The sequence below is a fragment of the Triticum aestivum genome, chromosome 4A (genome assembly GCF_018294505.1).
Source record: "Triticum aestivum cultivar Chinese Spring chromosome 4A, IWGSC CS RefSeq v2.1, whole genome shotgun sequence".
Classification (NCBI taxonomy): domain Eukaryota; kingdom Viridiplantae; phylum Streptophyta; class Magnoliopsida; order Poales; family Poaceae; genus Triticum; species Triticum aestivum.
This window is the reverse complement of record NC_057803.1, coordinates 737,151,683-737,169,833: the sequence shown is the minus strand read 5'-3', so window position 1 is coordinate 737,169,833 and position 18,151 is coordinate 737,151,683. Positions and strand designations below refer to the sequence as shown.

Below are 18,151 nucleotides of genomic sequence, written 5' to 3'. Positions count from 1 at the left end.
CTTGTGGCTCAGCCGTGAGTACCATGCTCGAGGAGCTTGTTTCAATCCATATATGGCTTTATCAAGTTTACATACATAAGAAGGTGCATTCTTGTTTTCAAACCCAGGAGGTTGTTTCATGTACACTTCCTCTTCCAGAACACCATGCAAAAACGCGTTCTGTACGTCTAGCTGTCTGAGACTCCAGCCCCTGGAAACAGCAATGGAAAAAACAAGACGGATGGTGGCAGCTTTTACAACTGGACTAAATGTATCCTCATAGTCTATGCCATACTGTTGTTTAAAGCCTTTTGCTACAAGTCTTGCTTTGTAACGATCAATGGTTCCATCAGATTTTCTCTTAATCCTAAAAACCCACTTGCAGTCAATGAGGTTTTTACCTTGCCGTGGAGGAACCAAGTGCCACGTGTTGTTCCGTTTCAGGGCCATGTACTCTTCTTTCATGGCTTGTCTCCAATTTTCATCACCGAGAGCTTCTTCAAGGGAATATGGCTCGCCTGGTTCACCTGTGGAACAGATCATGCTGAATTTTGTCATGCGTTTATAATGTACAGGTTGTATTACCCCTTGTTGAAGACGAGTGCGGCGCAAAGTGATCAACTCCGGCGCAGAAGATCCCATAGGAGCTGCAGTTGCTGATCCCGGGGCGGATTCAGGAGAATCCACAGCATCCGCATCGAAAACAGGAGCTGGATCCTCTGTGGATGAAGGCGAAGCAGGTTCATGTGGTGGAGTCCCGCGTGCCACAGAAGATCCCAGGGGACACGGCTCATCACGAGAGAATGATGGAGCCCGTCCATCGCGCGCACCAGGCGTGGAGCCCGCGGGGCCAGACGTGGGGCCCGCACCAGGTGGCCGGCGTAGATCCCGCCACTTGTACCAGACAGGCTGCACGGGAAAGCGATCGCCTGTGGGTCCAGGCGCGTGCGGGCCGTCGCCTCCAGCCGCTGACTGCCGCGTGGCGCAGGTGGAGCCGCCTGCTGACGCGCGGTCGGGCGCGGGAGGGGGGGGGAAGCGGAGGGCGCGGAGTCCGGGGCGGATCTGCCCGACCGATCTGACGGTGGTGATCCCGGAGCAGATCCTGCTGTCAGGTCTGCTGCACCTGCAGGCGGCGACCCCGAGAGGGATTTGCTCCCCAACTCCTGGCACATGAAATATGGCCCTGTGGGATAGTTTTCTTCACCATTTTCAGTTCCGTTTTTTTCAGCCTGGTTACCTGCATCATCACACAGCTCATGCAAGGTGGTGAGAGGGTTAGTCATAATAGAATCATCCGATTTATACTCCCCGTTATCAAAGCCGGCTAGATTAGGTGGCAAAAGGAGAATCTCTTTCCGAAGCAAGGCACCGGCATTTGAATGTAGATCGGCAAAGGGAAACTTAGTTTCATCGAATACAACATCACGGGATATGTAGACTCGACCAGTGGAGACATCTTGGCATTCGACCCCCTTATGTTGAGAGCTATACCCAAGAAACACACATTGTTTTGAGCGAAACATGAGTTCGCGAGAGTTGTATGGCCGAAGATTAGGCCAATAGGCACACCCAAAAACCCGTAGTGATGTATAATCAGGTTTGACATGAAGAAGCCGTTCGATGGGTGTTTCATTGTTTATGACTCGACTAGGCAGCATGTTGATGATGTGAACAGCCGTAAGAAACCCTTCGTCCCAAAATTTAAGGGGCATGGAAGCGCCGGCAAGAAGGGCTAGTCCAACCTCAACTATGTGCCTATGTTTACGTTCGGCAGACCCGTTTTGTTGGTGAGCGTGGGGGCATGACACATGATGGGATATGCCAAGTGTTTGGAAGAAGGAGTTGAGCTTCTCATACTCCCCCCCCCCCCAGTCGGATTGCACAGCAATGATTTTGCTGTCAAACTTGCGTTCCACAAGTGCTTGAAAATTTTGGAACACTTGAAAAACATCAGATCTTTTCTTGAGAAGATAAATCCAAAAGAATTTGCTATAGTCATCAATGAAACTAACATAATATGCGTGTCTACCAACCGAGGTGGGGGCAGGGCCCCAAACATCAGAAAATATCAATTGCAAAGGTTGAGTGGAAACACTAGTAGATATAGGATAGGGTAATTGATGACATTTTGCTCTTTGGCAAGAATCACAAATAGTTTCAATATTCCGCTCACCAACAAATGGGAGCTTATTTTTCCTAAGCAAACGTTCAACCAAAGAAAAGGATGCATGTCCTAAACGATCGTGCCATCGTGTGGACGAAAGCTTGATAGCACCACAAGCTTGTTTATTTGATCTTCTAAACTTCGGAATCAATGGGTAAAGCCCTCGAACGCATCTACCTCGATAGAGAACTTTCCTCGTGGCCTGATCCTTGATCAAAAAGAAGAAAGGATGGAACTCGATGAATACATGATTGTCAATAGTGATGCGATGAACGGAGAGAAGATTTTTGTTGTCACTAGGAACATGCAAAAAAATTCTAAGATGAATCTTGCGAGAAGGGGTACGTATAACTGAATGACCTATATGACCTATCCTCATACCTGCACCACTTGCCATGTGAATCTGATCTTTGCCATGATATTTTTCCCGAAGTGTCATCTTCTCAAGCTCCCCCGTGAGATGGTTTGTGGCACCACTGTCGAGATACCAGTTAGTATCTACGCCATAAGACCCATCGGCAGCAGCAGCAACCTTGTCATCTTCATCAGAGGAGGCTTCGTCTTCGTCAAAACGATACCAGCAGTCCTTGGCTATATGGCCAGGCTTGCCGCAGATCTGGCAGCGTACAGCATCGGGGCGCGATCTGCCCGAGCCGCCACCGCCACGATGGCCCCTATTGTTGGTGAAGTTGGGGCGTCCGCCGCGCGAGGAGTTGCTGGAGCCGCCACCACCTTGCTTGCCCTTGTGTCGTGGAGGACCGCGAGGACGCGACGAGTACCTGTCGCGCCCGCGAGTGGCGACGTTGGCCGAAGAATTGAAGCCGCCGCCGCTGGTGTGGAACTGAGCTACACGCTGATCAAAATTGCTCAGCATGGAGTACAGCTCATCGAGGGAGACCGGCGTGACCCGGGCATCGAGGGCGGAGACGAGGGGCTGGTAGTCCATATCCAGCCCATGCAGCAGGTAGGAGATAAGCTCATCGTCCTGGATGGGCTTGCCGGCCGCGGCGAGTTCATCGGCGAGGCCACGCATGTGAGCGTAGTATGCAGCAACCGATTGGGTGCCCTTCTGTGCATTGATCAAGGCAGTGCGAATATTGTTGACACGACTCAAGGATTGAGAGGAAAACATGCCTGCGAGCGCCGCCCAGAGAGTGTGCGCGGTGGTGACCGTGGTCACCGCGATCAGCACCTCTTTGGAGAGGTTGTTGAGGAGGTAGCCGAGTACTTGCTGATCCTCCCTCACCCAGATGGGATGGAGAGGGTTGATCTCGGTCGACTCCTTGCCCTCCTTGTCCTTGGTGACGAGGAGGCGGGTGGGTTCCGGCATCGTTCCGTCGACGTAGCCGAAGAGCCCAGCTCCCCTGAGCTGCGGCGTAACTTGAGTTCGCCACAGGACATAGTTTGTCCGGGAAAGCTTCTCCATGACCTGGCCGAGATTGGTTGGGGCTGCGCTGGAGGAAGACATGGCTTTGGGCTATGGAGCAGCTAGGGTTTTGGAAGAGGAGGCTCTGATTACCATGTGCGAATAGGCGAATGCGTCTTACCCATCGTGGGGGCGCTGTTGCGTGTTATATTGACAGGGGCGCACCTCCTTGGATAGCGCATACAGAGGTTGAGATTACAATCTTGTGAAAGAAGAAAGAGGTTGAGATAAGGACTTATAGTTAAGATAAATGTCCCTCCTAACTACCTAATGTATATGCGCCAAGTAACCCAACATGTTACGCTACAAAAGCTACGTTTAACATTCACCACTAGCACGTAAACATGGCAGGGAATCAAAAGACAGACCAATTGCCCCAGCAAGAAGCGAAGGCTACTTAAAACACCAAACACCAACCTGACACTAAATGCAAACCTAAGTCTTGTTCCGACTCCTGAGCAAGATTGACCCATGCTTGCAAACACGGGCACTCAAGACAAAATACAACATTCATCATGGATCTGCCAACAGATGCACACCAATGCCCCCCATCAACTTCTTCGATGGAAAACCTCAGTTTCCATTGAAGACAGCAACTTCGAGCCCAGGCGCTGTTTGTTTTGTCGGCCTCGTTTCTGCAATCCAGCCAGCGACAATAACCAATGTAACAATTAAAAACACATAGTAGTAGGATCCATAGGAAAGATATTCTAAATATGTCAGCATCTGTAGATTCCCATATAGTCCGAACTAAAGCAATATCTTCACGGCTTTCATATTTCTAACATCTCCTGTAAACTTCAAAATCCAACTGCACAGACAGTTTTTTTTAGACAGTTAAATGAAACAGGAATAGCTTGAAAATTCTATGTGCACCTAACCACACTTCTCAGATATTTACACAGCGCATAGAAAGACAATGTGGTTAGGTGAAGTGTGGAATGTGTAGATTACCTGGGACGTGTTGTTTAAGTGATTAAAAAGAACTGATACATGTACACAAACAACAGACATTGTTGTACTAGAAAAACAATGAGGAATGTAATATACAACTTCACAAGCACACTGTAGTCCACACTCACAATCTAATAGCACCACTTTCCATGATACTCACCTCCCAGTGAGGGAAGTGGATGTCATGGAGCAGAAACTGCTGTGCTGTCGAGCCCCTCCCGTGAAGAGCAACCCGACATCTGGCAGCTCCATCTCCTGCTGATTGCCGCGTGAAGGCCAAATAAACACATGCTTATTCATCGGCGGCTCTGGTGCTCGGGCTCCATCGATTAACACCTGCACTGCTGCCCTCATGGACGGCGTGTCCCTTGGGTTGGGGTGGCAGCACGCCAGTGCCAGCCTCAGTGTGCAGTCCACCTGCGCCTGCTCGAAATTGCTGTCGAGCGACGGGTCGGCGGCATGTAACGCCTTCCCCTCGCCGTATAGCCTCCACGTCCAGTCCACGATGTGCATCGGCATGGGGTGCCCACTCGTGTAGTCACCACCGTCTTGGTCATTGTACGTCACAGCGTGGCTGGGGCTCCGCCCACTGACTACCTCCATGACGAAGACCCCAAATCTGTAGACGTCGGTGACTGAATCATAGCATTCCTGACTCGAATAACCGAAGGTTTCTAGGACTAATCTTTTACGTTGAGATCAGGAGCATTTATTCGTTAATCATCATGTAAAATACAGATCTCGATCCATAACCACCATTATTAGTTGCTCAGGTTAAATCCATTGCACAAGTAAAATACAGATCTTGACCTATAACCACCATTATTATCTGTCAAAAAAAAAGATGCAGCGAACACATCGGCAGTACAATCACAGCCAAAAAAGTGAAGATTTTCCTGCTAAAGCTCCTTCATGTCAGCATCGCCACTATTACCTGCTCAAGTAACATACACACAGCTATTATTAGTATAAAGATCAGCAGCGCCTTAATCAGCTGCCCGTTTTCACTTCTCGAGCAAGTCTACGGAAGATAGACATAGTACAATGCATGTGGTAATTATACACTGCTATAAAGGATGAATTGTGACGGAAGGGCGGTTAGGGTGCATCAGCAAGGCCTCCTTGAATGCGTCATCAGTATCCTTATAATTGCAGACCCCACGCACTTGGATCTGCTGGAGGTGTAACAAGTGCTCCATGCCGACTGGTGCAGTCCCGCCCCAGTGGCACGCAGCCATCCAAAGTGTTCGTGAACTGGGCATAGCACCTGCCTCGAAGCCCAGGTACGCTGTAGTGTCTTCGCTAGACCAGAATTTTAGGGACTCCAGAACTGGGAATAGCCCCGCGCCTAACATAGCTCTTTCATCAGGGATTTCACATGCTTCGAAATCCAGGTAGACGAGGCAGGGAAGCTCTCCAAGCAGATGAACATCCTGAGTTGATGTCTTTTCAACATACAACTCAAGGAAGCGCAGGCAGTGGAGACCACACAACCATTTTGGAACTCTCCATAACCGCCAATCAGGCAATTCAAGATGCTCAATATGTTGAAGAGGATTAAATAATGAGCCCAGCTGCTGGCTATCCTCACGCTCAACAAGATTGCCAGAGATGAACAGATATTCAAGGTTATAGAGCTTTCCAATGGAACAGGCCAAAGCATCAACTTTCGGCAACTCCAAACCAATATCTATTGACATACGCAGATCCCTCAGATTGGTCAGCTCACCGAGACCCATAAAACACTCCAGCGAGCTCTTTTTCATGTCAAGCCCTCTCAGAGTCCGCAGTGATTTCATATTCCCGATACCTTCAGGCAGCTTTGTCTCAGTTGGAAGCAGCAGATAGGACAGGCGGGGCAAACGAACTATATCCGAGGGGATTCTCTCCAGCAGTTTGCAATTTTCTATGTCCATTGTCTCCAAGTAAACAAGCTCACCAAGTTTAGTAGGGAGCTTTATCTCCACATAAACACTTACCATCAGACACCTCAGGTGGAACAACTGGCTAACAGCGGTGAGGTCAACTATCTTCCATCTATAGCGCTCATTCAAAAGGATCAGAACCCTGAGGTACTTGAACCACAAAAGAGGGAGTATAGGATTACACCCCTTCTTGAACAGTAATGATCGAACTCGTGACAGCCTAGCAGCAATAGCCGTGTCATATGTAGCTCCACCAACAGCCATGGAGCTCAGGGATAATCGGCGAACCTTGTTTTTGCAGCGATGCAGTAGTCTTGCCATGTCCTCAGAATTGTATGCCACACTTATAAAATTATCTTCTACACACTTGCTTAGGATCAAATCAAGCATCATGTCGTGTACTGTGCAAGACAACACCTCTCCGTAGCTAATTTCGCTTGGCTGAATCATGCTTCTATTGACTAGCTCATTGAAATAACTCCTGCCAACATCCTCTAAATCAGGCCCATGCAAACTGCTGACCAAGCCTTCAGCTATCCACTGTTTAACCAACTGATCCCGTATTATGATGTGGTCCTCGGGATACATACCAAGGTACAAATAACATGCCCGAAGATGAAGAGGAAGATGTTTGTAGCTAAGGTTTAATATACTTTTTATCTCTTCCAATGAAGGATTTGTGGCAGGTTGGACACGCAAATATTTCCTTATGCTCTCCCAGTGTTTCCTTGATTTCACTTGAGTAGCTAATAGGCTAGCTATAGTGATAATTGCGAGCGGCATACCACCACACTTCTTCAGAATTTCAGCCGCAACATCTTTAAGATGGGGTGGACAAACAACTTCAGACCCAAATACTCTATTGGAGAATAACATTCTTGAGTTATGTTCACTGAGGGGCTTCATTGTGTAAATGCACTCACGGTCATTGTTACAGGCTATGCTAGCCACATTTTCCACTCGTGTGGTTAAAATTATTCTACTCCCATTTCCATTTTGTGGAAAAGCACAACTAATAGTTCTCCATGCTGATTGATCCCACAAGTCATCAACTACAATAAGGTACCTGTTGAAATGTATGCACATGGTTATATTGTAGTAGGATATGACTACCTTGAAGACAGAAACATACAAAAAAACAAACTTTATGTAAGCAATTTTACTCGGATGGTTGGTCCCTCCCTCTCTCTCACTCCCCCCCCCCCCCCCCCCCACTCACTCACTCACTCACAAGATTCTTCCAATAGACATCTTAGCAATTTTTTACACTGAGTGAAAAAAGTACAATACTTCACTCAATTTTTTCCAAAGATGTGTTTCTGCTCCAACATGTTTTTGTAATTTTGAATCCATATCACAAACGTGAAAACAAGACAAAAGGTCAAACCTCCCATATGCATGGACAAACAAGTGTAACCAGAACATGCACTGACCAGTTACTCCCTCCGTTCCTAAATATAAGTCTTTGTGGAGATTTCATTATGAACCACATATAGATGTATATAGATGCATTTAGAGTGTTGATTCACTCATTTTGCTTCATATGTACAGTCTATAGTGAAATATCTACAAAGACTTATTTAGGAACGGAGGGAATACTTGCTATTTCAAATTTAAGATGAGTTGCCATTGCAAATGACTATAAAACGCAAGTAATTACCTTTTGTCTGTGAGATACTTCCTTAGCTTTTCAATGATGTCGTCAAGCCCGCAATTGTGAGAAGAGACATTTATCCCAAGTTTCAATTGTAGGCGATTGAGAAGCATTCTCAAATCAGGCCTCTGCGAAACTGAAAAGAATGCCAAACAATCGAAATGCCCCGTTATCTTGTTAAACACCTGTTTGGCAAGTGTAGTTTTACCCAGGCCTCCAAAACCAACAATGGACACAACCTTTAGTTTCTTCTGAGTATTCATCAACAAACTAACAACCTCCTTGCTAGGGCCTTCAATGCCCACAAGATTGGTCGCCTCCTGGTAGACCGCTCGCAGACGAGCGTCGACAGACACATAACCAAAGCTAGGATTGCAATCATCAATCTTGTAACTCTCACGCCGAGCATTTGCTTCTACCACAAGACTCCTAAGCTCTCCCATCTGGTTGGCAATTCCATGAAGCTCAGACAACCTCTTGTGAAGTTCAGCAACCTCCTCGATTAAACCTACCTCGGCATCCTCACCTCCAAATTGGCACATGAAGTCATCAATGCAATTCTGCATGTCGTATGAAATCTCCCTGACATCATCCCTCCAATTTTTTACCACTACAGCGAGCTCATCCATGAGCTCCGGCTGCTCAAGGGCAGCGTTTATGCTGCTCAACTCGTTCTCAAGGAAGGACACCTGCTTCCTCACCTCTTTGTGCTTATTGTACTCATCGCACATTAATGTGGCAAGCTTGCCACTGGGGGTGCTTATCACCCCAGTCACCACACTCACGCTTGCTGCCTTCCCTTCCCTCTCTAGGCTAACTTTGCCATCCACCAGCTCCACCTCCCGCGCTAATGGTTGCAATTGGGATGGTGCAGCAGAATCATCTATCAACTTCTTCTCATCCGCCAGCCCAAAGAAGCTTGTCTACAACAATAATGAATAGAAGATTAGGATAAAGCACTAAAAAATACTTATTGTACTTGCTGCCCATGAACGTGGTAAGCTTGCCACTGAGGGTGATCACCCCGGCCACCACACTAATGGTTAATACCTTCCTCTTCTTCTCTTGGCTCACTTTGCCATCCTCTTGCTCCACCTCCAGTGCCGAAGGTTGCAGTTGGGATGGTGCAGCGGAATCGCCCATCAACCTTAACTCATCTGCCATCTTGGAGAAGCTTATCTACAACAAAAATGAAAACAAGGTTAGGAGTTATCAGTAAATAGTGCTCATGGTACTCGTCGCTCATGGTAAGCTTGCCACTGACGGTACTCATCACCCCAGTCACCACACTCACGGTTGATGACTTCCTTTTCCTCTCTTGGCTCACTTTGCCACCCTCCTGCCCCACTTCCAGCGTTGATGCTTGTTGTTGGGATGGTGTAGCAGAATCATCCATCAACTTCAGCTCATCCGCCCGCATGGAGGCAAGTCTTATCTGGAACAAAATGAAAACAAGGTTAGGAGGCTAAAATTTCTGGTGGATCATATACATTTACTTGAGTGATTGTACCTGCCCTTCTGTAGAGGTAGCTACATCACTTGTAACAGACCAGTTCGAAATTTCCGCTTCATCCAGTATTCCATGGATGATAGACCATGTAGCAGGCCTGTTCCGGGGGTCATAGTTCCTGCATTTTATCCCTATCTCAGCACATAACTTTACTTCTTCCTGTGATGTATGACTCTTTGATGTCCCAAACTTGTCCGTCCAACTTTCAACTACCTGACAATTTGACAACCGTAGTGAGTTACGAAAAAGGACAACAATCATTTTAGAACAGAAAAACAAAAACACCCAGCCATATTGATTTGGGACTGGAGACCAAATGCAAGGAACCCTACCACAGCCAATTTCGAATTTCTAACTTGATTAATTTTAGTGTTATTAATCTTTTGATGCAGATAATGACTTCAAAAATCAGAATCATCTTCATTTTACGTTTTTTTTTGTCGAAGATCGCTACAAAGACAACATTCATATCTTGTCATTTGCAAAAACTATCGTTATTTAGATACTCTGATTGAATATGTCTTGAACTCTTGTTTACCAACACTCTGGTTTCCGCTAAACATGTTGGAACCTCGTATATAATGTAATTACCTCCTTAACATCGGAGCATTCCTTTTGTCCCATAAGAATATCCATTATTATAGCACCCAAACTATATACGTCTGTCTTGAAGGTGATTTCTCCCTTATTAAAGAATTTTGGTGCCATATATCCCCTGCATAGAAATGGTATAGTTTGTTTGATTAATGTATAAACTGTATACAAAAAAGTTGGTAGATGACCGATAAAAAAATAAGTTCTCAAATAGAATTGCTAGCTTACATTGTTCCAAACTTGTTTTCAGTGATATCCCGACTCTGGCTTTCACTTAAGTGTCGCGATAGTCCGAAATCCGCAATTTTGGGAATCATGTTATCATCCAATAGTACATTCTGAGGTTTGAGGTCCCTGTGAATAATGCGGTGCTGGTGAAGATAATGTACGCCCTCACAGATCCCCTTGATTATTTGATAACGTGTGGTCCAATGAAGTCCACAAGATGCATCTGTGAAGAGTATACAATACAACAAATAGTTAGTACCATATGCAGTCGTATAAGAAGTCCAATGAAAGGAAAAGGGCCTACTTAATTGTCTGCCCGTTTTGCAAAGCCAATATACTAACAAGCTCAAAGAAATTTGTCGGTGCACCTATTTCTTTGGAACAATGCTATGCATATGATACTTCTCCATATGATTTTGGTATGATTGATAAAATCACTATCAGATTACATCATATTCCTGATCAATGCCATTCTTAGTTAAACATCACAGCTAAATCATGCGAGAACTTCTGTATGCAGAGTAGTTGAAAAATTCCGGTTCAAAGATGTGGGTTTTCCAACATACTGGCTTCGCAAATTGAGATTCTCAGACTTTTCTATTGATCACCCGACACAACGAAACTCGATCCATCGCTCTTTTACAATAAATAAAAGAGAGCACTTAGAGCGTCCATAGTGTAAGATTTTTGCTGCCTCTAGACACACTCCCTCCTCTTGAAGACAACCTTCATATATTGCAGCTTTCTGCCTCTAACAAAAGAAAAGCCCTAGCCACACCTTTTAGCTTGGAGGCTTCCTCCATCTACTGAAAGAATGGAGCTGACCCCACCTATCATATTATTTATTTCCTTATTAGCCCTGTGTTGATGCCCCTTTTCATCACGACACTGTATTTTATTCTAGGACGTCAACAATGGACAAACGTTCGGCCTTGGGGATTCCCAGATCGAACGATTCGTTCGCTGCTGGTGTGGCCATCGATCGAACAAACTCGTTCGGGATGCGAGGAGCACCAGCCCGAATGCCCAGAGTGCGAACGCAACAACATCGCTCCCGTATAGGCCTTGGCTGTAACTAAATGCCCAATATGGCCCAGATTGTACAGGGACTAAAAAGCATATTTTGAGCTGTGAAGAAAGCCCAGATTTTGCCATGCTATGGAAAAAAAGCCATTAAAAGGGGAAAATTTGAGAACTAAAAAATCCCAATGATACAAACCAAAAATTGCCATTCGTCTTTAACAGAGCAAATTTTACCATGGACTAAAAAGATCTTTCTTTATGCAATGACCTGAAAAAATAAAAGTCATGGTAATTTTCATTGTACATAGTTGCAAAATGTGGACTAAAAAAGGGGATGGTATTTTTACTATAGACGACACAGAAAAGCAATGTTTTTGTAGTAAATTTACCATGGTTTACTAGAAGCAATAATTCTCATGAACAATGAAAAAAGCAAAAATTGCCATGGATTAAAAGTACTTTTGCCATGGCAAAAATAGAAATGAAATTGCCATGATATGTAAAAGTTAAATTGCCATGAGCAATAAAAACTAAATTCTCCATCAATATTAAATTAAAAATGCCGTGGAAAATGTAGGTAATAATTTGCTCTGGCAAATAAAAAGGGTAAAATTTTCCATGATATGTAATAGTTAAATTGCCATGAGCGATAAAAACTAAATTTTCCTTGTATGTTAAATTAAAATTTTCATGGCAAAATGTAGGTAATAATTTGCCATGGCAAAATAAAAGGTAAATTTGCCATGGCCAGAATGAAAAAGTAAAAAAAAATGCCGTAAATGATAAAAACTAAACTTGCCATGTATGGTAAATTAAAATTGCCATGAAAACATATAGGTAATAATTTGCGATGGCAAATAAAATGGTAAATTTGCCGTGATCAGAATAAAAAAGAAAAAAAGCCATGAGTGATAAAAACTAAATTTTACATGTATGTCAAATTAAAATTGCCATGTATGTCAAATTAAAATTGCTATGGCAAATATAGGTAATAATTTGCCATGGCAAATAAAATGGTAAATTTGCGAGGGTCAGAATAAAAAAGTAAAGAAATTTCCACGAGTGATAAAAACTAAATCTGTCATGTATGTGAAACTAAAACTGCCATGGAAGAATGTAGGTAATAATTTGCCATGGCAAAATAAAAGGGTAAATTTGCCATGGTCAGAATAAAAATAAAAAAATGGCACGTGAGATAAAAAGTTAATTTGCCATGTATGTTAAATTAAAATTGCCATGGCAAAAAAACAAACAATTTGCCATGGCAATGTAGCTAAATTTGCCATGTCACCAAACATAAAAAAGAAATTGCAAAAAAGGTAAATTTTCCCATGCCAAATAAAGTATAAACTGCTATGTCGTACACACAAAAAAAAACCAGAATTTTGCCCTTCTTGCTATGATAGTTTTTGCCATATGGACAGTGCCAAAAAATGTGTAAAATATGACTACCGGACAAAAGGTTGAAATTTCATAATTTACCGTTGTAACTATTCAAAGATCATTCACAAATTAGGCGCACAATTTTTACGAAAAAGTATTCTTGCGATGAAAAATTAAAAAAAATCATGAATAGAAAGATAATTTGCCATGGACTACAAACTAAATTTGCCATGGGGTCTGAAAAATTAAATTAGCATGTCTATACAGCTATTTTGCCTTGGACTTGAAATAAAACTTGCCATGAGCTGTGAAAGTAAATAACCATGGCTATAAAAGGTAAAAGGAGACAATGGGCTATGTCTAAAAATTGCCATGGGAACACAACTAAATTTGCCATGGTCCTCGGAAAAACATAAGTTTGTCAAGGCCGGATGAGTAAAATGCCATGATCCAAATTAACTTTTTTTTTAGCAAAACAGATCCGGCTTGACAAATTTGCTAAGGTACAAAAAACATGGCAAACAAACTTTGTGCATCATGGCAAATGTGGATAAAAAGAAAAACATGTTCTTGCTAAAACTATACATAACATCGCTGTAAGGGTAAACAATGCTGTGGGGCTGCAAAGTTAATTTGCCATGATGTGAACATTTGCCTGGCATTTTGAAACACTGAACAAGGGAGGGAAAAAAACGGTGATACTGGCCAAATTAGTACAACAGCGAATGCATTATTCAGTGCACATGTATCTTTTGTGCGATGAACAGTCCACATGTATATTGAGCTAAAATAGCATAGCAGAACATAATCAGCTAGCTAAAAAAGATAATCAATCAAATATTTGCAACACAAACGCACTGGACAAATTCTAAACTAGTTTGCCATGAACTATGTGTACAGTGCATCAAATTTGGATCATCTTAGCATCATATTGCATAATTTGCAGTGGGAAAAACACAAAAATTTGCCATGTTCTACTCAACATCTACTGACAGACAAACAACAAGTCCAAAAATCTCAGTAAAAATAGTATTGGGAATTTGCTAAATGTTCACCAATTTGCACAAAAATGCCATGTTCTACTCAATTTGCCATACTGACATTTTCAACAAAATTGCCATGTTACAGTGGGATCGAGGAGTCAGCAGCTTTGGAAAAAAAGACTTGCTCACCAATTTCTATCACTGCATTTCAGCAGATATATATAAAACAGTTGTGGGCTCGAGGAATGGAGCAGAAATCTCACCAAGTTCCCAGAAACATGCTCACGTCCCAGGTCCCCGTATGGATGGCCTCAAATGTTGGAACGGAAGACACCATAGGCTGGTCCTTTGCGATGGCGACCGGACAAGATGCAGGAGCGGCGTACCACTGGAGGGAAGGCCACAGATCCTTTGGCTGCATCTGAACGGGGGCCTGTCCCAGCGGCGGCGAGGCGGCAGTGGTTGCGGAGGCACTGAGCCAGCGCACAAGTCATGGCGAGAAAGCTGTCCCCGCAGCCCATGGCCGCTCATCGGACCGCACGAAGTAGGGCGGGGTCTGAGGCGCTCATGGGGCCCTAGCTGCGGCACGGCGATGCGGAGACGGAGAAGGAGGCCGCCGCGGATGAGAAACCACCCGTCGCGGACGACCCCCGGGTGGATCGACGGTGCGGTGTAGAGAGCATGAATCGGCAGCGCGGCGTCGAGAAACTGGTCGGATCTGCAGGCTGGCCGCCGAACTCGCCGGAATCTGTACAGGGAGGGGTCGGATCCGCGGTCTGGTTGTCGAGCTCGCCGGAATTTGGACTGGGAGAAAAAAATCGGGTGTGTGAGAGGAGTGATGGAGACGTGGGGGATAATAGTGACGACTGGAGATAGAAGAAGCAGAACTACTCGGCGCACGACACTCCGTGCCCGATTCTCGCACAACACATGATCCAGTGGATGTGCTACACTTGGTCTTGTGCTGTTGTGCATGCATGGTTCGATCGACAGCATTGTGCGCCCGAGTGTCATCCGTATGACAGCCTTCTAGAAGAAGTTGTGCCGTGGGGAAGAGATGGATTAGTTTGTCTGATGGCCTGCTCGTGCCGAACGCTTGAGAAAAATGATGTGGCACCCACACGATTGCTTCAAGATGTGTGCAATTTCATTCGACGGCCAACGTGGCGTTCGGCCCAAAAGCTTAAAATACTTTGATTCCGTTATTCTATAGTTGGTCCAGTTTAGAGGTTGCACACTGTATGGTTTTCTACTAAAGTTAGAGGCAGTCAATGTGTCCCAGTTTTAGAGACAAGGTTGCCGCTCATTGCTGATTCGCTTATGTATTCATGACATATTTGTTACGGCACTCATGTCTCGGAGGCAAAGAGGATGAGAAATGATAGTATGCTCAAACATAAAGAGTGCATATTTTGTAGTGGTATAACAATAGAGCTTAACTACTCCCTATGAAACAAAAGAAGTGTTAGTTCAAAACTGCCATACTTTTTTTGGATCGGAGGGAATACTATTTAAAGCGGGAAGAGTGTGGAAACGATAAATGCTTTGGATTAAAGTTGGTAGACATGTACATACTGCTATTGTTAAATTGTGATCTAAATTTCTATCATGTTGAACTAGATGTAGTACAAACGGTGCCGACCTTTGCGTTGGTACCGACATGTACGAGTACAACTCGTTTACTTGTCCTCCAAGGACACTTATGTATTACCCCTCATATATACGCTATGTAGTCGTGCCTAAAGACGGTTTGTCGTCTCATGCTTGTAATACTCCTCCTCATAGTGAATCGTGCCTTCGTGCGTCCGTGGTTTTTTCACGCAAAGGTTTTCCAAGTTAAATCCATGTCTCTTGTATTTCGTTTATTCTCGTTTTATCTAATAGCTACATGAGTAGTAGAAGTGGAAGGAAAGCTATAAGGCTGATGTGATTATTACCGGAGAGATAGCCAGCAAGACACCCTTTGGGCAGGTACTCAAAGCAGAGCAGCCTCTGCCGCTTGGCTACCCACTGAAGCTTCCCGTCGCACAGCCTTCGTAAATACTGCGTCTCGGAGGAATACCCAAGAAATCGCACCGTATTCTTGTGCTTGAGGCCCGCAAGACAGTCAATCTCGCTATCGAAAGTCTTGTCGAGGATCTCGTACCTTTCGAAGAGCTGCTTCACGGCGACGGTGCGACCACTTGGAAGCACTCCCTGCAGGTCGCACGAATCTTTGTTATCAGCTGGTTTGGACTTTGATTGTTTCTGTTTAATTCATATCAGAGTGGAGGGTACGCCTTTGTTACCTTGTAGACCACCCCGAACCCGCCCCTACCGATTTCGTGAGATTCGGAGAAATTCCCTGTAATGGCTTTGAGAAGCGAGAAAGGTAGATTGACTGGATCCGTGCTTTCATCCAGCAACACCTTCTCCAGGGCAGCAAGCTCGTCACTGCCTCGGTGGTTGCCGTCCGTCATCTCGGTCGTGAAAGCTAGTTAGGCGTTATTCTCCTGAACCATAATCAGTGTTGTTCATTAGCCATACGTGCAAATACGGGGAAAATTAGTACCTATATCTATCAGAAGTCTGAAAGAGACAGACAGACTTTTTTTTCTCCATTAGCAAGAAGCATTGAAGAAACATGCAGTCCACTTACAAGATCTACGGCGGAACACGAATCTAGCACAAGCAGAGGACGAGTACATTATCATGGATGGTGCGGTGTCTTACCTTTTCCATGGTTGGGTTAAAAAACAACAAAAAAAACTAGCCAAGGGGGAGATTTGCATGGTCTGTATAAGTGGTTCAAATCAAATGGCCCTTCACTGACGATGGGGATCCCTCACACTAAACTTGTTCAGATTCTTTATTAACCTAATTCCTTCTTCATGCCCATCGGCTGGATCAAGATGTTTGCGTCCCACAGCATAATAAGGTAATCCATGTGATTCAATTTTTTTAAAACAGACAAACTTACCGAAGTTATTTCTTGGCATATAAAATTTGCTGATTATACATGCCCATCAGCTGGAGATTTCAAGGTACCAAAGATGCTTAGAAGAAGAACCAGTCACCACAAGCTAGCTAGTATATGGTGTATCGCAAGCAAGCAGAAGAAATCCAATCAATCTGCTAGCACATACCTGAATTAATTTGGTAGAGGAACGAAAGCAAGGTTCACCTGGATCAATCCCAAGGGATGCTGAATGCACAGCAGGAGAGAGACCAACTTCACTGCCCCTCAGCTCGGCTGGTCACTTCCCTACGGTAGCGGCTATTTCAAGTTGTTATCTTATCAGTGGGGAAACCAGTGCCACCTTTTGTCTATGGCATGGTTCCTTCAGCGCCTTTAGGAAGCTTCCCTCTCACGAGAGGTTCTGCACTTCATAACATGGTGAGAGGCGCTTTCGGCAAAGGAACCTCTCTCACAAGTCAAAAGGAGATGCATTTCCTTCTGTCTTGTTTTCGAGAACCTGCAGAGGAGCTGCATCTGTGCATTATTAGTAGGAAAAGTTTAAACCACCACCGTGTTAAACAACCGAAAGGAGGGAAAGTGTGTGAAAAAGGAAGACGACCACTCAAACTAATCACTAGAGCCTAATACACTAATTATTTTTTTAATGAAAAAAGAGGCATGACCAACAATGCAAAGTAAGAGGCCTGCTTAACGTTAACTTACTCGCAGCTGCTTTTGGGATTCACGCAAAAAGAGTCTGGGAAAGCGCCAAAGCAGGCCTCTTAAATAAGTCTACTGAGTGATTAAAATATCTATGAGGTGTGGTTAGTGCAAACTGAATACTAAGGCCGTTCCTGTTTCCCTTAAGAGTAAAATGCATCATAAATCCTAAAACTACTAGAGGTGTGTCAGTTTAGTCCTATAACTTCGAAATTGCAGTTTTAGATCCTAAAACAATTGAAGGTGTGTCAGTTTAGTTCTACAACTTTGAAACTGTGGTCTTGGGTCCCAAAACTATTGAAGGTGTGTCAGTTTAGTCCTATAAGTTAGAAACTGCAGTTTTGGGACCCAAAACTGATGGTCTGCCTCTGAGTTGGGATTGAAGGCTAGGAAGTTTTTATCCTTTGTAGGCCCTGTTGGTGTTCAAGGCTGTTGCTGTTCAAGGTTGTTCTTGTTCAAGTGATTAAATATATCTAATCAAGTGATAAAAATATCTATGGAGTGTTGCACACTGTTGCAAAGATTAAATAAATATATTTAAATGATTTAAATAAATCATTTTTATGCGATGTTGCACACTGAATATCCAGGCTGCACCTGTTTCTTTTAGTGCTGGGTTCTAAAGCTTACTAGAGATGTTAGAAATCTGATGGCTGCTGGAGATTTGCTT

The 18,151-nt window shown here is 44.3% G+C and overlaps 1 protein-coding gene across 2 annotated transcripts; it reads right to left on the bottom strand.

The window, feature by feature from the left end:
* Window positions 1-5,341: 5,341 nt before the first annotated feature.
* LOC123088458 (disease resistance protein RGA5-like) lies at window positions 5,342-17,082 on the bottom strand. 2 transcript variants are annotated; one of them, XM_044510667.1, is made up of 9 exons: window positions 16,112-17,082; window positions 15,761-16,019; window positions 10,435-10,657; window positions 10,204-10,327; window positions 9,613-9,825; window positions 9,367-9,537; window positions 9,153-9,281; window positions 8,109-9,025; window positions 5,342-7,514 (listed from the first exon to the last, which is right to left on the bottom strand). In XM_044510667.1, exons 1-9 carry the CDS (start codon window positions 16,280-16,282, stop codon window positions 5,591-5,593), a joined length of 4,131 nt encoding a protein of 1,376 aa, XP_044366602.1. In that variant the 5' UTR covers window positions 16,283-17,082; the 3' UTR covers window positions 5,342-5,590. The 2 variants fall into 2 exon arrangements, with proteins under 2 accessions (XP_044366602.1, XP_044366603.1); XM_044510668.1 differs by having other exon boundaries at window positions 9,397-9,537.
* Window positions 17,083-18,151: the final 1,069 nt, after the last annotated feature.